We start from the raw sequence: 24,650 nt of genomic DNA on the forward strand, positions 1-24,650 counted from the left end.
CTCAGCAGCCAAAGCCAGCTTCTTCCTCCTTCCACTGCCTGTACCTGGCAAGCACCTTCTTCCATTTCCACCGTCACTACTGAAGCAGATCTGTCACATCTAGGCTCAGCCTGTGTTTAGCTTGCCTAACAAGTTCCCAAGTGTGTGGAGTAAGGCAAGTGTCGTCCAGGGACTACTACAGGCTCCTGAAACAGAGCCTGTTTCTAGTAATGCCAAGGCTGTGAGCTCAATCCGTGTGTGGGTCATTCACTGGAGAGGTGCACCCGATGATTCTTACGGGTTCCTTTCAACTCAGAATATTCCGTGATTCTGTGAAGTGGGAAACGTGGCACTACCATCCTGAGGGGGGCTGCTCGACTGCCTCACCTCGAGGCCGCGGTATTTCAGGGGCCCACTTGACTTTGGCCACGTAAAGCCGACTCCAGAGTTGCGTGCCACAGCCGTGCCCTGCGAACTGCACCGACACCGACACGGACAGCAGCTCGGCGATCTCCCAGCGGGGCAGCCACGCAGCCACCCCGCCCGGGGCCACCGGGAGCCGCGGGCAGGCCGGGCCGGGCCTCGCCGGGCGGGGCGCTGGGCATGGGGGCGGTGCCGCCACGCTCGCCCGGGGCTGGGCCTGGCCCGGCCCTGTCCTGTGCCGCCGGCCGCAGGTGCTTAAATAGCGGCGCCTGCCGCGCTGCTGTGTCCTTCGTTCCGCCGCTAGGTAAGGGCTGGGTGCCTGGAGCCCTTCGGCGACCGCGCTTTCTGGCCGCGGGGCTCTGCGGCTGTGCAGCCGTGCCGTGGCGGGGCGGGAGGGAGCGAGGGAGGCAGCGAGAGAGAGCGAGCGAGCGGGCGGGCGGCCCCCGGCCGGTCCCGCGGGGGTCGGGAGCGGCCCGGGCGGGCGGCTCGTCCTCCGGCTGCCCCCGCGAGGGGCCGCCGCCGCCGCCGCGGGCGGGGTCGCGCCGCGTCTCCTCGCAGCCGCCGCCATTCCCGTGTTTTCCCTCTTATCACAGTGTGTGCGGGAATTATCCGGGGTTAAGTGTCCTGTCTTCTCCCTGGAGAACCCACACTGCTTCCCCTCTGCAACCTCTACGCCATCCCTGAAGGGGGATGGAATATCTCTGAAGGGATTCTGCAGTCATTCTGGCGTGCGGTACCCCGGTGGCTGAGGCTGGCGTGCAGCTTGGGACGGCACAGGTGAGGAGGTTCAGGTGCTGCTCCGTCACGGGGAGGTGATGGAGAGGTTGCCCTGCATCGCTCCTTGCTCCGACATGATGCATGGCGGCTTTTCGGGCATAGTTCATCTTCTTGAAAATCTTACTGTGACTAAGAAGGCCAAGTGACTTAGAATAGACTCTGCCTAGTGGGCTGGTGCATGAGGAGGGGTGTGCCATGGAATGCTGCTTTTCCTAAATGGAGTAGAGCTTAATTGCTTGTCTGTTAAATTGCCTGGCTTAATGCTCCAAGCTAGCCTCAGGAAACTGGGACAGGATGGCTTTAGGTATCTTTTGGAGCCCTGCATGTCCCTGATGGTCACCATGGCCTGTCCTATGGTCATAGATCTGTTAATCTTTTTGTCTTGTGCCTTTTCCTGCTTTGAGATATATCAGCCCACTGGGGTTGCCCTTCCTGTGAATTTCTGGAAACTGGTCTGTCATGTGTTACCTGTTTGAAAAACATCAGCTTTGGTGTTAGCAGTATCTCTCTGCTTTCTCCCGAATACAGGAGCTGCTCTGCCATAGCTCTTGTGTGCCTCTAGTGTGTCATGTAAAAAGCATCCCACCAACAAGCATGGGACCCTTCAGAGCTCATTTTTTAATCTAGGTGCTGTCCTAGTTGCCTGAATGGCATCCAGTCAATGCCATGCAAGCTCCTTGCTGTTTAAACAGACTTTTGGGGTCCTTCTGTCTGACTGTGGTGTCAGTATTATTCCTGATGAAGTGAGTGAGGGACATTTGTGGACCATCTTTCAGTGTAGCTGCTTTTCTCTTGTCCCTGTCTTGCAGGGACATGAATTGCAGAATGCAGTTCTGTCTGGCACAGTCAGAATCCCTGATTTGTGCTAAGAAAGATCCCTGGTGCACATATCTCTGGAGAGTGGCAGGATTCATCCCACTTTCTGGAATTTCCTACTGCAGCTGCTTTCCCGTACTTCTCCAGGTGGCTCCTGCCCCACCTGCAATGATCATAAATAACTGCACAACATTACTCTTCCTATACTGTAAACTGAAAAAAATAATTTTCTTGACCCCTATAGGCAGAATTCCTGTGGCATCCACTCACAGCATAGGAATCTTAATGCACACTGTCTAAATCCTGAAATCTTTTATGATATCTGAGTCTTATGTTCTGTGAGATAAGAGCACTGTCAGGTACATAAGAGACCAAGATGCACACATTTGGCATCTCAGAACTTGTTACTGCTTGTAGTTTTGTTTCTTAAAAGTAGAAAACTGGAAGTACATCCTCTTGGGCATTTCCCACTAGCTCTTCAAATAAGTGGTTAAAAACACCATGGGGAGGGAAGAGTGTTGGAATGAAGGTTGCACATTACAATTTTGTTTAACCAGCTGCACTCATGGATGAGTGTCTCTGAATGCTAAGTTAAGAGTCCAGTCCAGGTGGAAACTGGGATTTAATGAAGAAGATGGTGTGGGTACAGAAGCAGATATGAACAAAGAAGAAAATTCAGACATGAGGAGGCATTAATGTTTTTATATGGAAGTTAAACTGAATGAATTTGAGAGCATTTTTCCTTACAAGCAGCTTGACTAATAAGGAGTCATGGTTTTATTTGAAACCTGGGGAAAAAAATAAAATATCACCAAAGGAATTGCACAGTGGCAATGGCAACTTCCCAGTAGTGGTTCAAAACTTGGAAGCCTAGGTGCAGAAAGGGAGAAATTTGAGTCCTTTAAAAGGATGACTCATAAATTCTAATGGGATTTCCGTTGTGGACTACAACTGACAGAATATGTAGTTTTTGAAATAACACAGACTAGACCTGAAACTTCTGCATTAAATTATTTGTGTGCTTTTGCAAGCAACAGCAAGAAGAGGGGGAATGGAACCTACTCTGGGAAGGATAAAACAGAGGGGCAGTAGTGTTTTAATTGTTACAATGCTTTCCTTTTAATTCTCTTCCTGAATTCATAATGTCTGCATGAAGCTATCAAATTTCATAAGATTCAGAGTGAGTAAATTCATAGCCCTGGTGTTTGCAGTGGAAATCTTGGAAAATGTGAACTTTGAAGGCTCAAGAAGGATTGTAGTGGAAGTATTTTTTTAGTGGAGTTGTCCATAATATGAAAGTTGTAATACAAATGTTACACAGAAAAATGACAAGGAATTGTGAAGTTATTTCCTGTTCTATATACCTGGCATAGGCCTGACTTACAAAAAGGTAAAGAACTACATGATTTGAGCTTATAACCAGACTTCTTTATAAGCTATGTTTCCAATTCCCTCTTCCCGTCATACTTAACAGCTTCTACACTACTGGACTATGTTATAATGGTTTCTGAGCTGTTATTTTCATGTCTGCTTTCAGACTTGAGTTTAATATGAAGGGAAAATTCCTTTACATCAGTATGCCTATGAAGATATGAGATCTAGTGGCAGTATTTCAAGCACATAGGCAATAAAATACTTGCCTCTTTGTTAAAATACTTTTTCTTGAAACACAGGAAATAATTTTAGTCTTGCTTTGTTTTCTGATAAAATTTCATGGTAGTATAAATGGAAATTAGTCCTCCATTGGATTTTTCCAGCGTAAAATCTATGGCTTTCGTCTTCAAAGCCACAACAGACTGTTCTGAATATTCCTTCTTTGAGCCTGAAAGAATGAAGAAAATGTGTACATGCTTAATTTCTAATGTGTGTTTTAGCTTAATCTCATAACAACAAGATTGGTGGAAGAGAAGCAGGCACTGTGTTGGAGTCAGGGGGACAAGTCTCTAGACTTTTCTTTGTAATGGATATATATTTGAATTTAATTTTTTTTCTTTTTGCCTTCACATTATTTTATTTTGTTTTAATTTGCTTGTATTTAAGACCATGTTTTCTTCCCTACAGGGAACTGGGAAGAAAGGATTCAGGGCTCTCTGTAGAGCATTGGTGTTACAATGGTTAATGTGCCTCAGCAGAAAAGTACCTCAAGACAGTTGTGTCTGAAAACAGGTTTTGCTGGCGTTTATTTTCGTATATGTGTGTTTCAGAGGTGTTTTACTCAGCTATGTACACTTAGTAAGTTGGGAAACCTGAGCCAGCTCAGATAATTTATGAGAATGTTCTCAGAAGTAGGGGGAGTTGAGAGGAAATGTAGGAGCACTTATGCTTACCAACTCTAACTATGAAATCAGTGAGACTTGAACTGGTCTTTAGAAAGTTTCTTTTTTTGTTTTGTTATTTCAGAACGGAACCAAAAATCATCTCAGTATTTGCTTTTGCAGTAGTGTTGGACAGGAAGCTCATTTAATGAGAGAAGCAGATGGCTTCTCTTTGCCTGTGGAAAGAGAAGCAAAATTTATAAGCTTTGAGAAGGTATGTAATAGAAGGTTTACTTGGTTTAGAAGTCCAGTAGTCATTGCTTATTTGCATCAACATAGTATCGCTCACAAGCTGTCACTTCCTGCAGTTCAGCACAGAAATTTCCTGTAGCTTTTTCTTTTCATGGGGAAAGCTAACTTGTCCTTGTTCCAAATATTCAATCTTTCAAGGTAAGGTCCCGTTGATCATAAGACTGTTTCTCTAAAGAAACAATTAATTTAGCTGTGCAACAGCAGTTACAATGTGTTTAAGTTGACCTGTAAAGCAAGTTCTGTCTTTCCGTTGGCGTTTAACATCAGCAAACCTGAGTAGGCCCTGTAATCCATAGTGGAGGTACTGCAAACAGAAAGTACAGAAACATACACAATAAAGGCTGAGTGACAAATTTGAGAGTAAGAAATATAATGTGGCTAATCTTGCTGGGTTGTTTTCTTCTTTCAGTTTGTGTATTTTCATGTTCACAGATCTACTGTAGTTTGCTGCCATTTATTTCTAACAACTCATCTGCCTGAGGAGATTCTGTTGTAATGTATCCAGTGGCTGTTCCTGCACCAGGAGGTGAAGGAAGTAATGGACAACATGGGAAACTTATTTTTTTCCTTTTTGTTTTTGGAGCTGTGTTGCTCTGTGCTGGATTCCTTCTTTCAGTCTTTATTCTCCAGTCATGTCCATCTGGAAGCTTCAGTGACTGTAATGAGCTCCTTAAGGCTGCTGGGCCAGTGCTGGCTGTAACTGGACTGATTTGTGTTTTACTGGCGCGATCAAGGGCCAGGATGTATATAAGACAAAGACAATTGCAAAATGAGCAGGTGTACAGCCTTGTTTTTTGTCGTGGGAACTGTCAGTTTGCCCAGTTTCTCATATTTGGATTCCTGTTTTTAACTAGTGGAATGTTAATTAGCATCCTGGGCATTTGGGTTCCTGGTTGCAGCCCTGGCTGGCATACGATACAGCTCAACCACACTGGCACTTCTGACATAGACCTCCAGGGCTGTGGATTCCTGTCACTTCAAATCTTGGGACCTTTGATTGTGCTCACTGGGTTGTGTTTCTTCGTGATAGCTCATGTTAAAAAGAAGCAAAACTTAAATCTCAGCCAAGAATCCTGTGAAAGTGAAGAACATCCTCAGAGCCCTGAATCTTTTCAGGTTACAGTAGGTGAGTAAAAAATGTTAGAACTTTACACTGGGAATTAGTGGAGTTTTTTTCAACTAATAATTTATGTCTGGGTATAACTTATTTATTTTTATTACTTAGTGTGAGCTCTAAGTGCGTCAGTTCTGCCATGTCAGGACAGCCAAAATAGAATAATGTTACTTTGTCTCATCTGCTTTCTGTATGGTCAGTTCAGTTACCTCTGTCAAAAAGCAGAAAATCTCTCTTTGGCATAAAAAGTAAGGTCTGACTCTGTAAAGCAACATAACCTGACACAAATGAATCTAACCCCAATTCTCTTCTCAAACTGTCTAATTGACACTGCAGAGGAGACTTCTGTGACTATATTTAAGATATGTTTTAGCCTTGAGCTCTGACCCCTTCAACAGAAGATTCTGATTTGTAACCAATGTACTGCATTTTTTAAATTGTGGCCATATCCTTAATCAGTAAGAGATATAATTACGAGTTTTAAACTCTCTAGTTACAAAGTGGAAATTGGTAGATTTTTTTGCTGTATGATATATTGTTGTAGTGAACTGTGTATCAATAGGCTTGGTTAGCATGCCTTGAACTACAAGTATCTTTGTAGAGAAACTGTCACAGCGCTCAAAATCAGTTCTCAGAGCCATTAATGACTTCTTTTACAGCACTGCAGTACTTATGGAGAAACTTAGAATGACTTATTTTATTTTTGGGAGGGAAACTAAATACTTTCCTACCCTTAAAACATTTCAACAGTAACTGTTTGTTTTGCACTTTGGCTTCTTGTAGACAGCTAACCATATTCGTGGTTTTTAGCTAGATAAACACTCCCCCTTGTCAGCTGTATTGTCTAAATTAAATCCTTAATTTATAAATATGCTGCATCTTTATTTTGGGATTATTTAGGTTTCGAATGTACCTCCAACCTACTCCAACAGCCTAGAATGCATCAATTCTGTATGTGGGTTTGTTTATCTTAAAAGCTAGGCAAGTAAAAATTATAGGATGCTGTTAATATAACCAGAGGTGCTCAGTTCTTCAGAGGTGGTAACTGGTGTTCCTTCCCCTAGGTGATGCTGTGATGGTATTCCCACCCCCACCACCTCCTTATTTTGCTGACCCTATGTCACCAGCTGTGACTCATTTTATGTCAAGTGTTTTGCCTACAAGTGAAAATCCACCACCATACCACTTTATCTTCAGTGATCGGTAAGACTGTTCATCTCTGACTTTAGAAATCTGAGCTATTCAAGAATTCTTTAGGTATCCAAGACCCTGTTCTTATATAATCATTGTGAATTAACTACTAGGCATGACAAAGTTTACTATTGCATAACTCAACTTACTTCAGATACTTTACTTGAATTGGCATTTAAATACTGTTGTACACTAGGGGAACTACAAAGTGCAGTGCCTTTATGTGGATTAAATTTTTTTTTTTTTTTTTTATTACTGGAAAGAACTTCAGAAGTTCTTAAATCAATGCCCCATAGTAGATTTCTTCCACAGATTGTCCAAGAGAGGATGCCACTGACAGCAGTGTGATAGTGACATGATAGGCATATTGCCAGATTTTAGGAGCCTCTGTAGAAACAGCTGCAAGTATTTTATGACACCTAGCCACAGACCTTGGGGACGTTGCTTTGTCTGCCAATGTGTTCAGTTCTCCTGTATCCCTTATCTCTGCCTTGAGGAAGTGAGACCTGGGGTGCTGGTCGACCTTGTTTCTGCTGTGGCCATGTCTTGAGATTAAAGGATTCCTTGATGTCACAGAAGGCTCCAGCGTGCTGATAAGGGAGGCTGCAAAGCCAGTTTCATTTCAAGATGTTGTACCTTACCCTTGCAGGCATTCCTTACATACATGGATTATAACAGAATTGCCTGATACTGACACCGCCAGACTCGGGGAGGAAGAGCTGCCTACTTACCAAAGTCTTGCCTGTGCCACAGGAACTTGAAGGGTTGTTTATCCCCTCTGGGTTACCACCAGGAGGCTGCTAACTTGAGGGTAAAAGAGGTCACTGCAAGGGCCAGATACTAGAAGTCAGAGCTAGATGTCACGTGTCAAGAGTCCCTAACTTATTTTCAGGCCCTTAATTATTCAGAAGTGACTTGATTTAATATCTTTAGACAGGTCCTACATCACCCTGGGTTTCAGCTGTGAGTCAGTAAGTTCTGTTGGACTATTATTTAATTACTTTAGTTCACAAGACTGTGCGTGCAACATTGTGTTACTGGAAACTGGGAAATAAATCTCCGACTAATTATTAGGTTACAAAGCCGGCATTAGTTATTAGCAGTGCTTGTGGCATGGGTAATTCTCCACATAACATGTTTGCTCAGTAATCTAACCGACCTGGTTATATTCCTGAAACTAATACATACACATCACATTTCCTGAATATATATATATATTATATATATATATATGCTAACTATTTCCATGGACTTGTTTGTACATGGTTCCAGATCTTCTGATGAATCTTTTCTCCTTGAGAGTGTCTCAAATCAGTCATCAGGTCATAATGTACTTCTCTTACTGTTCTTTGCTCTGGCATACAGTCCTTTTTCTCAAAACTAAGATATCAGCTACTACGTATTAGTCACTGATATAAGGAAGCATTAACTGGAGTAAGACTTAATAGTCAGAGATGTAGGGAATTAACACAAGACCACAATAGTTTCTGTATTTGTACTAAGCACTGTATGGAACAAAACTAAGCATTAACCATGAATATAGGGATAGTACATTTATTGCGCTAAAGTTAAAAGACTTTTCCAACATCTTCCCCTACTGCTGCGTAGACCTTTTACAGAAATATGACTGTTTTGGTAACAGTTGGAAGCACCATCACTGCTGTTGGTGATGAGTGTGTGGAAAGTTGTCTGGCAGGAAAGTACTTGGGAATGGTGGTCAACACCAGCTAAACATGAGCCATCAGTGTGCCCAGGTGACCAAGGCAGCCAGTTGCATCCATATCAACAGTAGTGTGGCCAGTGGGACCAGGGTGTCTAAATCCTCTGTTCAAGGGGAGGGGGACAGTAAGTGGCTTGTTCTGGCAAACTGTGGGATGGGAGGCAAAGATTAGAAGAACAAGATGCTTGCAGGGGTCCTCTGCTTCTCAATCTGGAGTCTGCTGGCCACACTGGTGCACGCTTGCAGTCTTTCGCAATTGAGGCAAGGGCTTCTAAGGTAACAGAAGCCAGGAGGAAAACACTGGAGAGCTATCTCAAAGGAACTAAGGGATGTTCCTCTAAGAAGGCAGCGTGGCCAGCATCTCAGCTAAGGTGCCTTTATACCAATGCACACAGCATGGGCAACAAACTGAAGCAATTGTAATGCACTGTGCTGCTGGAAGGCTATGACTTTGTTGCCATTCCTGAAACTTTGTGGGATGAATCCTGTTTCTGGAGTGTGAGTTTTAATAGCTACAGGCTGTTCAGAAGAGGGAGGAAAAGAAGTAGAGACAGAGGGATTGCTCTTTACAGCAAGAGGTGGATTGAGTGTGAAGCGCTATCTCTGAAGAATACCCATGAGCAGGTAGAAAGCTGTGGGTAGGAGTCAGAGACCGAGGCAGCAAAGGGGACCTTTGGCTGGGGTCTGCTACAGCCGCCTGACCAAGGGGAGCCCACTGACCAAACCTTACTGCTCCAGCACAGGAGGCATTGTGCTCGAGGGTCGTGTCCTGCAGGGCAACTCAGCCACCCCAGCAGCTCTTGGGAAAGCAGTTTGGAGGGCTCTGGCAATCCAGGAGACTCCTGGAATGCGTGGAGGATAACTTCCTGAGCCAGGTGACAGACAGCCCTGCCAGAGGGAATGTGGTACAGGATCTGCTGGTCACCAGTGCAAGTGAGCTAACTGGGACACCAGGGCTGGAGGCAGCCTGGGCTTCAGGGATCATGCACTGGTGGAGTGTGCAGCTCTGAAGGATAGGGGTTAAGTAAGGAGTAAAAGCTTAGCTCTTGAACTTCAGGAAAGTAGACTTCCAGTCCTTTGGGAATCCAGTCAGTGGGATCCCCTGACAGACTGCCCTCAGGACAAGGGAGTAGAAGAGAGCTGGCAGATCTTTAGGCAGCTCTTCCACAGAGCATGAGAGCTGGCAATCGCCAGGAGCGAGAAATCAGACAAGGAGGGTGAGACCAGCATGGCTCAGTAGGAGTTGGTGGTCAAAGTTAAAGGAACGAAACCAGGACAGGTGACCTAGGGAGAGTTTAGAGATGAAGCACAGTTGTGTAGGGAGACCGTGAGGAATGCCAAGGCAAAACTGGAACTGAACTTGGCATGGGACACAAAGAAAAACTGGAAGGGCTTCTACATTACATTACATTAACCAGTTACAGTACTTTAACCAGAAATGGGAGGTCAAAGAAAGGATATCCCCCGGTTAAACAATGCTGGAAAAGTGGTGACAGTGAATGAGAAGGCCAAGGTACTCAACAACTTTTTTACTTCTGTTTTGAATGGCAACCTCTCCTCCCATTCAGGGGTGGATGGACAGCAGGATGGGGACTGAGGGAGCAAAGTCCCTCCCACTGTAAGAGAAGATCAGGTTAATGGCTGTCTGAGGAACTGGAATGTACTTAAGTCTGTGGGACCTGATGATCTGCATCCCAGAGTCCTGAGGGAATTGTCAGTAGATGTCAGACATACGTAGTTGCCAAGCCATCCTGCCTGATATTTAAAAAGTCACTGCAGTCAGGGCAAATCCCAGGTGACCGGAAAAAGGTGAAAACATTGTACCCACCTTTAAGAAGGGTAGAAAGGAGGAATACTGAGAAATACTGACCTATCAGCCCCACCCCAGCCTGGGAATATCACAGAACAGATGCCCCTAGAGCTGTGCACATATGGGACACGGAGGTGATTCAGGACTGACAGCACAATTGCACCAAGGGCAGATCCTGCCTGATCAAGCCCGTGGCCTTCTGTGATGGGGTGATGGCATCAGTGGACAAGGGAAGGGTTACAAATGTCATTTATCTGTCATTTTACTGTAAAGCCTTTGGCACAGTCCCCCACAACATCCTTCTCTCTTGACTGAAGAGAGATGGACTCAGTGGGTGGACTGTTTGGTGGATGAGGAATCGGTTTGACAGTCACATCCAGAGGGTGGTGGTCAGAGACCCAGTGAACTTCAGTGAGAAGTCCCTCAGGGGTCCATATTCAGACCAGTGTTATTTAATATCTTATTAATAACATATACAAATGGATTTGCAGATGACACCAAGTTGAGTGGTGTAGTTGTCAGGTTTGAAGTATGGGATGCTATCCAGAGGGACCTGGACAAGATGGAGAGCTGGGTCTGTGGTAATCTATGTGTTTTAACAAGACCAAGTGCAAGGTGCTGCACCTGGCTCAGAGCAGCCCCAGTACCAGCACAGGCTGGGGATGCACAGATCACAGCAGCCCTGCCCAGAAGGACTTGAGCGTGCTGGTGGCTGAGAGGCTGGACATGAACCAGCCATGGGTACTCACAGCCCAGAGAGCCACACGTGTCCTGGGCTGCATCTAGAGCAGTGTGGGCAGCGGGGCAGGGAGGGGATTCTGCCCCTCTGCTCTGCTGACCCCACCAGCAGTGCTGCATCAGCACAGAAAGGACATGGAACTGTTGCAGAAGAGGCCAACAAGATGACAGAGGTCTGCAGTACCTCTCCTGTTAGGACAGGCTAAGAGAATTAGGATTGTTCAGCCTGTAAAAGACAAGGCTTCAGAGTGAACTAATTGCAACCTTGCAATACCTGAGGGGAGCCTACAAGAACGAGAGGGCCTTTTTACAAAGAGCATGTCATGACAGGATAAGGGGATTGGTTTCAAACTGAAAGAAATTTTAGAGTTGATACTAGGAATGATTTCATTGCTGTAACAGTGGTTAGACACTGAAACAGCTTGCCCAGAGAAGTTGTGGATGTCCCATCTGTAGAAGTGTTTAATGCCAGATTAGATGGGGTTCTGAGCAACCTGGTCTAGTGAAAGATGTCTCTGCCCAAGGCATGGGAGGTTGAAAATAGATGATCTTCAACATCCTTTCTAACTTATAGGGTATTCTATGATTCTGTGGTTCAGTTTTGAGTCCTTCTTGATGAGAAAGAAACTGAGGTTCTGGAGTGTGTCAAAAGAAGATCAGCACAGCTGGTGAAGGATCTGAAGCACAAGTCATGTGAGGAGTTGCTGAGGGAGCTGGAGTTTTTCAGTCAGGAGAAAAAGAGGGTTGACCTTATTGTTCTCTTCAGTTGCTGGAAAGAAGGTTGTGGCAAGATGGGGATTGGCCTCTTTTGCTAGATAACAAGTGGCTGACAGGAGGAAATGCCCTAAAGCTGTGCCAGGAAAGGTTTATCTTAGCTATTAGGATGGGCTTTTTTGGGGGGAAGGTTTGTAAAGCATTGGAACAGACTGCTCAGGAGAAGTGATGGAGTCACCATCCCTGGAACTGTTGGAAAATCAAGTGGATATGGTTTAATGCTTGTGTGGATTTCTTTGTCTCTTACACACTGCCTCTTACACAAAGAGGCAGTTTGTTGGGATAATATCTAGTGGAGTGGATAAAACACCTCAGGCTTGGATACAGAACCCAGAATGCCTGACCTTGCCCTGTGGTGTTTTCGGATGGGGATGCTCCAGCTGGTGCCCTCCCGTGCTTCCCAGCATCCTCACAGAGACCTGCTGAGTTGATACCACTGCTGGGTGTTTCACTCAATCCTGCTCTCTCATGGCTCAGCACTTGTTGGCAGTTAGGGCATCTTGACTTGTGCAAGTTGCTTGCTGAGCACTTTCATAGAAGAGAAGCAATGGCCTTGTTGTTCATAACACTGCCGTGGTTGAGGATCCCAGATATGGCGGGGGATACACTTTTCATATGTTGGTGACTACTGGACAAAGGTGATTTGCTTCTTCAATCCATTGCTCAGTGTTCTGTCAGCAAACACTGTGCTGCAGCCTGTGCTGGATGAGAGGGCTGTTAGTAAGCTGAGTCGTGGTCTCATCCCAGAATTGGTTTTTTCCTGCAATCTGTTACATAGCACCTCAGCATTTGTCTTGTAGTATTTCCCTCTCTTTTGAAAACCCTCACAGACCAGTAACACAATAGAAGATGAAGTGACTGTGCTCTGTATTTGTGCTCCTCACTCAGTATTTATATGGATACAGATGTATGAGTTAGCTCTGGGAGTGAATCACGAGGAGCAAGCAGGCCTTCCCTTTCCTTGGGAAGCAGCTGAAGCAATATGCTGACAGTCAGCTCCAGGGTGAGATGGGCAAAGTACAAGAATAATGTGGGTTCAACCAATTTTGATCCAGTTATGATGGTTAGAGGAGGACAGGGAGTACTTGACTGTTCACCTTGAATGTCACTGGGAACTTTGCAATCTGGTCATGTTCAGTCTGCCATGGATTGCTAGTAAAAGTTTGATTGCCTTTCATGCAAGATCTCAAAAGGCTAGAGATTGTAATTTTTTTTTTTTTTGGATGCAGTTCTAAGTCTAGTAACTGTCTTTCATAAAGGAAGGGGACTGTGTATATGATACACTACAAAAGGGAAGGTACATTAGGAGCTAGGGATCAGAAGATTTAGTAAGATTGTGAAACAGCACAGCCAAAAGCAGCTAATACCCATAAGCCAGGCTGTGAGGGTGACTGGTGATCTGAAAGGTTAGAAGAAAGCTTGTTTTGCCCTTCCCCTCTGAAATTATAGACTTTTCATATGAAGAGTCATAATGTAGCCCACAGAATGAAATCTTAATGCTTATGCAAGTTCTTTGCTTCAGGGATTTTTAGGAAGTGTGTGCATGTTTATATAAATCAAGTCAAATTTCACTCACTGTAGATAAATGAATTATGCTAACACATAGTTTTGTGTTTTATAGAGCACAGCTTGCTGATGATGAAAGAACAGTTGCTGTTAGAGACTATGAATCCATATATTCAATTTCTGGAAGCAGCTCACCTTCAGATATTTTACCAATGCTATACCTTTCTTCTGAATCACCACCAAAATATGAAGAGAAAGCATCAATAACAAATAATGAATATTCACCATCTTCTTCTTTATCTTTTTCATCTGTTTCCTTAACCACATCTGACACCAGCTCGTAAAGGACTGACAGTTCACTTATTTTTTAATATAATGTACACAAAGATTTACAATTTTTGAATTTATTTACATTTTGTAATAAAAGCAATATTGTTGGCTGTGTCTAATTTTTCATCAGGAAGAATAAACAATGAACTTGGATTTCAAGAAATACTAGAGAAGGCTGGGCCTCTGCTAAAGTAGTCTAAAGGGAGTCCACTGCAAGAACATTAAATGCTCATCTTGTTCTGTTACAGCTTCAGTTTCTATTTATAGCTGTTCTTTTTATAAGAGAAAAAGTAGGAACCAACTTTTTTGATTATTTTAATTAAATTTGTTTGGAGCTTCAAAGAAAGAAATAATTAGGAAGTGGTTTTATTTTTATTTTTGCATGACTTTTGTGGAAAATACTTATTTGCAAAGTTATGGCCTTTACAAGTACTTGAGGAGCATTCACATATAAGGATGTTAAGGTTGCTGTGAAGATGCCAAAGATGCTACGCAGAGCTTCAATGGTTACCTTTTGGTCTGCCTGGTAACAAACACTCCATATTTAGGCTATCTCTGGTCCTTATGTAAGTATAATCCCTAGGAAAATCAGTTTTAGCTGCAATTAAGAGCCCAAAGGCAGCCCTGAGGATAGATAATAGGCTAACGGTTTAACTCTGGTAACCACTGGTTTCAAGGGGATTATTTTGCCATTTTATATCATTATTTATGGATTATACAAGGAGTGTGAGAGTGAGTGCCACAAAGCAATGGTATCTTTGAGGTGCAGACATTATTTATCAGCAGCTGCAGGAGAGGCAGTTTCGTGGAAACCCATGCAACAAATCTTTTTAGCTGACATAACACTTGACAAACCCTTCAGAAATACAACCCTCTTAGCACTTCCATTCTGCTGCAGCCCTAGGGTAGTGGTAGTGGCCTGCCTTCAGGGTGAAGGTTCTAATTCTGTTTTGTGTTTGTTTGCACCTGTTCCCAAACTGAAGGATTAGCTTGTAGTAGCTAAAGATAATTAGGAAGAACTGAGTTGCTGCTATCTTTGACATCCTACAATGCTCTGAAGTTGTTTTGCTCTGATTGCTGTTTGAGGAAAACAGGTTGGATTCGGTGCCCAGAAAAGTGGCAGGGCTATGCTTTGGGCTTGGTTCAGCTTGGTTCAGCCTGGTGAATTTGCCAGCATTAAAAACTTTTTGCAAGAGTGATCTCTGAATTGTTCAGCTGTGTCTCTGAACAGATGTGTGCCTTGGGACCTCAGTTGCATCTCCACTTGTCATCTACTATGCTGAATTTCAGAGAACTTGACTGTACAGGATGTCAGACTATGAATTAAGAATTTAAATTCCCTCCTGTGCCTAGGGAAAGGTGATTGCCTTTTTGTCATCTTGCTGTGAACGTGCCTCTCGCCTGCTGACTGCTTTAGAGAGATGTTCAGGAGCTCCTGCATTTGCCATTTATTTCCAATTCTGTGCCATTCCCTCAGTTACACCAGGACAGCTCTTTGTGCAGCCACACAAAAACAAACCAGCCAGGGGGGAAGTATATTTAGCCAGCAGTAGAGCTGAGGGGCTTATGCATGCAGAGTAATGAGCAAACAGAGGGGGATTTACTATGTAGGAGCTGATTAAACTGGCATGACTCAGCCATTGGAAATGTCTGTATGAAGAAAGGGAATCCACAAAAGCCAGTAGGCATTTTGTCCTCTCTTCACCTAGTTAGCTTTTCAAGGATGTTTCTCCTTATACGCAATCTATAGTACAGGCTGTAGTTTGCCATCTTTGTGATTATTTTTTTAAGCTTTTGCTCCTACTGTTTAAACAGTGGGGCCCACTGCCATGCATGATTCATGCATACATAGTTTTGCAAGTGTCTAAGGAGCCTGTTTCTCTCTCAAATTATCCTTCTATCATATAACAAGAACAAAGCTGGGGTATTTTACTGGAAGTATTCCATGCAACAAAGCCCATGTTAGCTTCATCCTGTTGTTTAGAACACTCATTTTCTGAAAAGGCTAACTATCAAAATGTGTTTTCACAAATCTGGAAATATTTCACCATCTTAAAAAAAAATAAAAAATCAGTTGCATCTGGTGGTAAACTGAAAAAGTATCAACCTTTTCTTCTGCCTTCAATTTGCTCAGTTGGTTGTTCCCAAGATGTACCCAAGAGACCAGGCAAATCAAGCAGAATATGTTGATTCATCTGAGTTATCTGTAACAGAAACATCATCTTGTTTTCCTTCAAGGTTATTGTATTTTGATAATCTACTGCAGCGTCTTTGATGTGGATCACTTTATTTCTAAAAAAACTGTCTTCACATGGTTCAGAAAGCTACTGACCTGACTTCAGATTCAGCATCCTGAGAAGGATTGGTGTTACCACTGAAAACAAGGATTGAATTTATCTCTCTATGATTTTGAGAAGATGCTTAGGAAATAGATCTGTTTACAGCTGTATTAGCATCTTCTGTTTTTGACTTAGAAAATCATTACTTGAAAACTCAGTGGATGTTCTCCATAAGCTGCTCAGCACTGAAGTAGTTAACATAGCCGGTGCAACAGTATTTGCCGACTGCTGTTGAAATCTGTTGCAGCAAGGTCAGAAAAATGTGAGTAAGAGGCTAGCAAGTCTGCCCTCACCACTGAAGGCTGCCTCTGGGTGAATGGCAGTAGAAGGAGGAATTTTTCATGTGGGGAGTAGGAGTGAAATGTCCGTATTAGAAAGGAAGCAACACCTTGTAAAACTATAAAAGTAGCTTAAAATAATACAGAATAGCATTTTTATTGAGGAAGTGAGATACTTTACTGTCCCGCTAATGGTGCTATAACCCTCTTTCTACTCTAAGGTTAGCTTAAGTGTTTGACATACAAATGCTAGTGAGCAAATCAAGTTGGTTACTGATTCACACTTACTTACACAGGCAAAGTGGGAGGTAAGGGTTGCTTGCCCTCTCTAAGTGAAGGTCTTTTTTCCTTGCCGCCTGCACTGACACTGCTCTGCTTCTAACTGCAACACTGCAATCCTTTGCCTATGAGGGATTCACAAAAATATAAATGAATACCTTTTCTCTAGGAAAATTCCTTCTTCCTACATCAACAGCAGCTAAAAAAATGAACAGTTAACTCATCTGAAAAACTGAGATTGCACAGGGTTTTTCAATGTTGCTATGTTTTTGCGATAGCAGCGCTTCCTATCACAAGAGGGTGATTACACCCACCCCATCTTTGCCCTTTGTGGTTAGTGTTGCTGGATTAATTTATCCCTTTTCCATCCTATCTCTTCAGAGTCATGACTTGTAGTGCCAATACCCCCACATTCTGCACTGAACATGCCGGATTTCAGTGCTCCCCCATCTATCACATATGCATGTATCTTAACACTTAGTCGTGGAATACCCTTCATTTTGGTGTGTCTGCTCAAAAGACAACATTTTCCAGAGCATATAAAACCACCTTGCTGGTAAATGCGGTTGTGGACAGCTGGCTGAACCTGCTCCTCACAATTTATTTGTGCTTTGAGGCTGGCAGTGCAGTAGTTCAGGGGTGAAAGGCCCACTCACAGTGGTTCTACATGTACTGCTCTTACACATGTAATTCCTGTTTTCCTCTAAAGACACCTTTCTGTAGGAAAAGGTCCCACTAACTCAAACCACTGACTCCTTAATCTCCCTAAATTATGGACTGATAATTTGTACTTACTTATTTTAAAACTGGTCAATGTGCAGTACCGTGTATTGTGCAGCTTCTTTCACATGTTCTTTGACTAAGTCCCTGCTTATATAACTGGTGTGTAAGACCAGACCTTCCTACAAGAGCCTGATGATGTGAACAACTGTGTAAAAATAGGTAACACAAGGAGAAGAAAAAAGGGTTAAGTGATAGCCTGTCAATGTTCACTAGGATGACTCTTAAACACGTTAGAGAACTGAGGGGGTGCAGAGCACGTGCTTCCAGCAGCAAGCGCTGCAGGGGAAGTCTGCACTGGTAATAGAAAATTAGGTGGAGGAACAGAAAGCAAAGCAGTGCTTGTTTTCAAGGGTAAGGTCTGAAGCAGATGAGAACAAAACTGTATTGAGATCTGAAAACAGCACTCATTCTAAAAAACCGCACTGACCAATTTTCCTTGGTTTCACAAAACTCTTTTGCTTAGGAGTCATACCAGGTAATAGGGATGAGTTTAGTATGTTGACATTTTTAAGTGAGTCCCCAGAACACACACTTATTTGCAAAGAAAAGCACTGGTCTTAAAAAAATCAGTGTGACCACTAATCTCTTAAGACCTTGACAGCTGCCTGACTGCAGCATTACCATTCTCTGGGCAAATAATTGGAGAAATATGGGGATGCATAGAGGAAACTATCTTACAGAGAGGGAACTGTTTACAGGGAAAGGAGTAATTTTAGTTTAGAGAGTTTTCCATCCTATTTTAAAAGTTCAAGTGGCGTGTAGGTTTGGAAGGAAAAAAAGAGAAAAAGAATACTGTGTTCTTCAGCTCTACTGTGCCCTTGCTCATGAAGTCATGTCCTAGACCCCAGGAAAAGAGACGGCTGTGGGATGACACAATGCCAACCTGGAAAATTCTGATTCCAGACAGGATCTAAGGACCACTCTGTGGGATTGAGGAAGTGCTCCAGCACGATCCCATTGCAAATAGCAGTTGCAGAGTTCTTGAATGAATGAAAGGAGCAAGGTGACACTACATCTGTATAAACTATTAGCTAGACAGCTATTATAATATAGTGCTGCTTTTAAAAGGATGTTGGAAAGCCTGAAAGATTCAGCAGTGGCAAGGATGATTCATAGTATGGAAAAACCTGACTTGTAAAGAGCAGTAACAGTTCATTCCATTAAGTTTAACAAATGTAAGGGTAAAGGTGATTTAGACTTTGGCTATAATTACCAGTGCAAGGACAGTTTATCTAGTATTTCAGCACTTTCTAGTTTAGTTGTCATCGTATAAACCACTGCATTGCAAGACTGGTCTGTTTGCTCAAGAGGTGCAGAGAATCCTGACCAGATGTAGTGTTGTGGGAAAGGCTGATCTTGAATGTATTTGTCAGAAAATCTGTTAACACCCTGGGTAACAGGGGTGACTTAATAATGCTGCATTTGGAAGCTTCACAGCTTTTTTTTTTTCCTGAAAATCAGCACTAATATTCCTCAAGGTCTATGCACTAAAACTTGAGAAAGACATCTGCAATTGCATACAGCATCAGTTCTAAAGGTGCCAAATTTGGTCAATAACCCTTTCCAGGAAAGAGCTGTTGTCACACAGTGTGATGTGAATGCACAGTAGACTAAAGGCACATTTACTGACTTTGAAGAAACAGTCTTAAAGGTAAATTTTCTAGTTCTAGAGCTATTTCTAATATTACAAATCTCAGGATAAGCTTGCTTCCCCAGAGCTGCTGGTAGCAGGAAATAGCATTATGTGTTCTACTGCCTGAGCAGTAATCAATGTCCTCTGTGTAGTACCCTGCCATGCTAGTCAAAACAGGCAGAGTAGTTGGAGATTTTTCCTCCTTAAGGAATTACACAAAGACATTCTACCAGAACCTTTCAACAGCAATTACTTTAGTCAGAAACTGTTAGGAAACAGAAAATTTCAAAATTCAATAATCTGTCTGTTTAATATATGAGACATGAGTTCAGCAGAACAGTTCATTGTGATATGAAGAAGTATCCCTAGGTACCTGTGAGTATGGGATAAGATTCCTCACTCTGTCAAGTTTAGTGTTACAGGAGATGCTTTCTCTTTCCTGCAGTGTTGTGCTTTTCGGGGTACTTGGGCATTATTCTCTATAAACCTTAAAACCTACAACAAAAAATGTCTAGAACTAAGGGGAAATTATAGGGTAATTTTACTACTTCAACCAGCTGGAAAGCTATGGCAGTCTTGAAATAAGGTTTCTTCCACAGCCAACAGTTCTCCCAGGCTTCTGAGCACTCACCATTCTGTGGCCACTTCCTCTCCACCTGCTGGTTGCCCCAGAAAAATATCAGAAAGCGTACTTGGATATTTTTTTAAACCATGAACTGCAAAATGAGCTGCAACAGAGGTCCAGGCATGACTATAAATGTCACGCTTCAGAGCATGGAAAAGCATTCCTAGCAATGGCCATGTAGAATTTTCCTGCAGAAAATTGAGCAGGAAGTGGAGAGCAAGGATCTCTTCACTGCTGTTGACTAAACATATGCTGTCCATATGTTGGATGCATCAACTAGCTGGGGCCAAAGAAAAGCTGCAATAGCTTCAGCTTGATTTTTCTGCTATCCAGAATGAGCCCAGTATAATAGGTGCTGAATTAATGAAGAAGAAACATATGGAGACAGGCAGTCATGCAGGGGTGAATCCATTTCGGAAGTGATAGTGGTAATTCAAGAAATCTTTAGTGATGGTTTCAGGCTTCACTTCCCAGACCTTTGTTCTTTCAAGCAAAGTTTATTCTTTCACATGATGGACTCTGTTAACCATACACACACAAAGTTCTTCTATAACTAACCTGAACCTTCGACTTTAAATGCTCTGCCAAGTCCTTTACAAACCCCTTTCTCTTGAAGGAGAAGATACATTATACTCAGTAATGGAGCGAAACAACAACAATGTAGAAGATTTTTCCTTGAATGTTTTTTCTGTCACTCCTTGCCAGCCAAACAGATCTGATGCCCTGGTGTCAGATGGGGATAAAGCTGGCACCACTCTGCTCTTTTCAGGTGTGTTTTTGGGACTGGTGGGGATCACTTTCACTGTGATGGGATGGATAAAATATGATGGCATTACTCACCTGGAGTGGACTCAGTTACTAGGGCCTATTCTGCTGTCTGTCGGGGTGACTTTTATTCTGATTGCTGTTTGTAAATTTAACATGCTTACATGCAAGCCCTGTAAAGAAAGAGAGGAAAATACGTCGGAACTTGACCAGGCTGCAAGTGGACAGTCCTTTGTCTTCACTGGCATTAACCAGCCTATAACTTTCCATGGTGCCACAGTGGTACAGTACATCCCTCCGCCGTACCCGTCCCAGGAAGGCGCTGCCGTCAGTCCCGGCTACCTTCACCCAGTGCTCAGCTGCTGCGGTGCTGCTCCCGCCAGCACCTCGCCAGTTCTCACCTCGGGTTCTCCTCACTTCTGCCCTGCCTACGCCCTGGACAACCTGGCTTTTACTGGAGATGAGAACTACACTGCTTATCCTGCAGAGAATTCCAGGAATCAGAGGTACATCTTCTGAAATGCCTTAGTGTGTTTGGACAGACACAGGCTTCTGAATGTTTTAAGTACAATGTGTGGTTTTCGTATGAAACTACAGCTCGTCCAGGGTATTATCCTTCTCAGACTTTGTTTGGTCTTTGTTAGGAATTTTTCTTGAGTGAGGAAACATACTTTTCCTACAAAGTGTTTTTATACAATTTAAATTCTCTTATAAATGCCTTTTGATTTTCAGTAAATGAAACATCTTGTTACTTTTTAACATATATGTGCTTCCTTTTGTTGAGGTTTTCTTATGTTTATCTTGCCACCTTTTGGTTATTATGTGTATGATAGCAAGATGATTTTTTGCCTTTTATTTTATATACCTTTTATATATATATATATATTTATATATATAATTCCTTAAGTCTGATAACTTAGCATAGCCCTAGTATTCTGTTAGGCCAGGAGACCAAACACCCAAAGGCCTTGTGGAAGGAGTCCAGAAAACCCTACACTGTCTTGGGAAACAAAGGTCCTCTCTAGAATACATCCTGTGAACTAGAGATTTGGCCCATCCAGGGGAATTCCACTGATGGGGGAATATCACACCATTCATCCAGGCCTCCCATTGGGGCACCCCTGTTAGATATGCTGATTTGTAAGGTCTATAAATTGTATACACCATCTATTGTGGGGGTGCACTGGGGTGCATCCCACCTTGGTGAAGTGGTGCACCATAAGGATCCTTACTAAGTACCTTGGCCCTTAGTGTGTCTGGCTCTCCATTTTTAAGACCAGGAAAAGGCATCATGTCGAGCCAGAGGCTTCCACTCAAACACAATCACAGCACATGAGTCAGCACACAAACAGCATTTCTGTAACAATGCAAGAATCAGTCTGGTACCAGATGCTCTCCCTCCTAAATACACCTGATCACAACATGCTGCTCTCCCACTGTAATAGTCTTCCAGCCCTTCCTCTTTTCCTAGTTTTGAGACATAAACAATATCAGTCATGATGCACAGCAGTATGGAGCTGCTCAAATTGTACACAAAATAATTTTATATAGTTCTTTCCTCCAAGGAAGAATATTCAAATTATAGGAATTACTCATAATTATATTCTTTCTGAAGCCCAAGTCACTGTTAGTTCATTTATCAAAGTATTTTTGAAAAACTTCTGACTGATCCATTGTCCTCAGCAAATATGAGTGACAGGCATAGGCAGGGTGGAGACAAAGGTCACCTCCTGACACTTCTAAACTTCATGAAAAACCACAGCAAACAGCTGAATCTCAGTAAGACTTCATCTCGTAGCATTTTCTCCATAAGCCGGGGAGTACTTTTCCCAGATAAAGCTGGGAGGATAAAACACTGAAATTACATGAATACTCTGGTAAATTCTTTTTGTATCTACTCCTCTTCCCCTTTTCAGGTCAGAAGACAGTTCTGATGAACCAGAAGGACTGCTGGAAGACTATGCCTGTAATAACTTGCCACCTCCACGTTACGAGGAAATATACCCTTTTTCTTTATAAAATCATCATGGACAAGAGACAACAATCCTAAGAGATGCTAGCAAGAATCCCAGAAAATCTTTTCTTTAAACACTTGTGTGATAAGACAGTGTGAGCAAGTTCTTGATATTCATACACAGTATCACTGAAGGTATTCCTTTTTCTCTGTCAAAATTCATTAGCCCTTTGCAATGCAGCTTAATTGCAGAGCTATTAATTATTCAATGGCTAAACTATTAATAGCAAAGCTATTAAACTCAAGGATCCAAATCCATATTAGGATTCCCCAAAAAGAAGCTTGATTTTCAGACTTGCTGAAACCAGGGAGAGCTGTGAATACACAAGATGTTTGTGGAAGATCATGATTGCTCCTGGACATTCAGCATCTTTAGAAAATACTCGATTTTTTCTTGATGTATTTTCATTCTTGATTGCTTGGGAAACTTCAAAAGTGCTCAAGTGTCTGATCCATTTAAGAAAATGCATCATCTTGCATTTTATGTCTTAATTTTGTCTGATTCTTTAGAAGAGCTTACTCATTAATAAGTCCAGTCTACAGATTAGACTTTCTCAGCTTGCTTTACCTAGACAGCCAGTCCTGTTGCACAACCCAGTCCTGTAGGCATTTTTTTGGAGCATCCTGCTTGAGCCACAGCATCTCAGAACAGAGAAAACAAATAGTGACTTATGACAACTTTTACATAGATTTCTAAGACATCCTGCATGCATCAAATTCAGTTCCCTTCCCCACCTGATGGGAGGCAAAGCACAGTCTCCCACCAGGAGTCCTAATAAGTATGAAGTTAATGTCACTAAAGAAAATGGCATCTTTCTGAAGCCTCAACAGAGATGTGTGATCCTACCACTGTTAAGGACTTCAACAGTCACAGCTGTTGCACCCCACTCTGTGGGAGGGCGAAACACCTCTGAGTTGAATGTGGTTTTAGGCACACAACCCAGGCTGCAGGTTGCCCCCAGAGTACTTAGGCAACTGTGGGCTGTAGTGAACTTTCTTGTTCAAGTTCAGCTTGGTTCCATGCATTGAATCCACAACAATTTGAGATAAGCTCACTTGATTAGAGAATGGTGTTGCTGAACACCCAGACTATGGGTTTGATCCCCGTATGAGCCATTCCCTTAAGATTTGGACTTGATGATCCTTGTAGGTCCCTTTCAATTAACAATATTCTGTGATTCTGTGAAATATATTTACAGCTGTATTTAACAAAAGATGAAATGTATTAGCTCTGAAATTTTGCAGTCCAGAATGAAGATCCAAAAACCTCAGAGCAATGACAATGCCATGAGTCCCTACATTTTTAATTTATTTTTCCACATATATTTAAGGTTCTACTTTTGAATGTTCCTAGAAGTGCAACAAGCCAGAATTTCCCTGCAATGATCCCATTAGGTTTGCTCATGTCCAGCAAAGCAAAAGCTGATCTCAGCTCTCACCTGCTGGAGTGGGCACCACACAAAATGCCCTGGAGGGCAATGGTCACTGTCCAAAGTAACCAAGCGGGGCACTGCTGGTGTGCCTGTGGGTCAGTCTCCTGGCACAGAACAGCTGAAAGCAGGCATGCATTATGGAATGCATCAACTTTCTCTTACTTGTCAATGCAGCTCTCTTGGCTCTTGCCAGATTTCATCCACCTGTGATTGATCTCATTCCTGGAAGCTGGAGAAGCTTGGCATTTGAGCACAGGCAGTTGCACACCAACCTGATGTACCTGACAGCTGGAAGTCTCGGAGTTTCTGTGCAGCTCCTCTAGCAATCAGGAGACATAGCTCTGGATGGACATGTGTATTCAGAACATTGTCCAGCTGTATGGACCTGCAGGTGCACACCTCCCTGTCCTGTACCCTTAGAGGTTGCCAAGAAATAAAGCATCTGGGGGGGGGGGGGGGGGGCGGGGGCGGGGGGAAGGCGGTGGGCACAAAACAGCCACTGTGCTCCACAGTGATGGACAAGACACTGACAGAGGTCATGTCTGGGATGCAACATTTAAACAGACTCAAAGCTGGATTAGCAACTGCAGCAGCAGCTACTGAACAGTGACTGCAAACTTTGTATGAGGTTTTTCTCATTAGAGAAATATGGAACACACTATTTTTCAGCAGCGATGGCCTGGTGTTAGCAGGTAGTTGGAGAAGGGGAGGCACGTGTAGCTGGAGAAGGGGAGACATGCTGTGTTCAGCATATCT

At 43.1% G+C, this 24,650-nt stretch overlaps 2 protein-coding genes across 3 annotated transcripts; both read left to right on the forward strand.

The window, feature by feature from the left end:
* Positions 1-595: 595 nt before the first annotated feature.
* Positions 596-13,918, forward strand: TMEM171 (transmembrane protein 171). Of its 2 annotated transcripts, XM_059874210.1 has the most exons (6): positions 596-706; positions 996-1,179; positions 4,396-4,524; positions 4,995-5,688; positions 6,741-6,879; positions 13,531-13,918. In XM_059874210.1, the coding sequence occupies exons 4-6, from the start codon at positions 5,058-5,060 to the stop codon at positions 13,757-13,759; spliced, it is 999 nt and encodes a 332-aa protein (XP_059730193.1). In that variant the 5' UTR covers positions 596-706; positions 996-1,179; positions 4,396-4,524; positions 4,995-5,057; the 3' UTR covers positions 13,760-13,918. The 2 variants fall into 2 exon arrangements, with proteins under 2 accessions (XP_059730193.1, XP_059730194.1); XM_059874211.1 differs by lacking the exon at positions 4,396-4,524.
* A 212-nt stretch (positions 13,919-14,130) lies between these two features.
* On the forward strand, positions 14,131-24,319 carry TMEM174 (transmembrane protein 174). Its single transcript, XM_059874213.1, has 2 exons — positions 14,131-20,953; positions 22,364-24,319. Exons 1-2 carry the CDS (start codon positions 20,259-20,261, stop codon positions 22,464-22,466), a joined length of 798 nt encoding a protein of 265 aa, XP_059730196.1. The 5' UTR covers positions 14,131-20,258; the 3' UTR covers positions 22,467-24,319.
* The last annotated feature ends 331 nt before the right edge of the window (positions 24,320-24,650 follow it).

This window comes from Haemorhous mexicanus, chromosome Z (genome assembly GCF_027477595.1).
Source record: "Haemorhous mexicanus isolate bHaeMex1 chromosome Z, bHaeMex1.pri, whole genome shotgun sequence".
NCBI classification, from domain to species: domain Eukaryota; kingdom Metazoa; phylum Chordata; class Aves; order Passeriformes; family Fringillidae; genus Haemorhous; species Haemorhous mexicanus.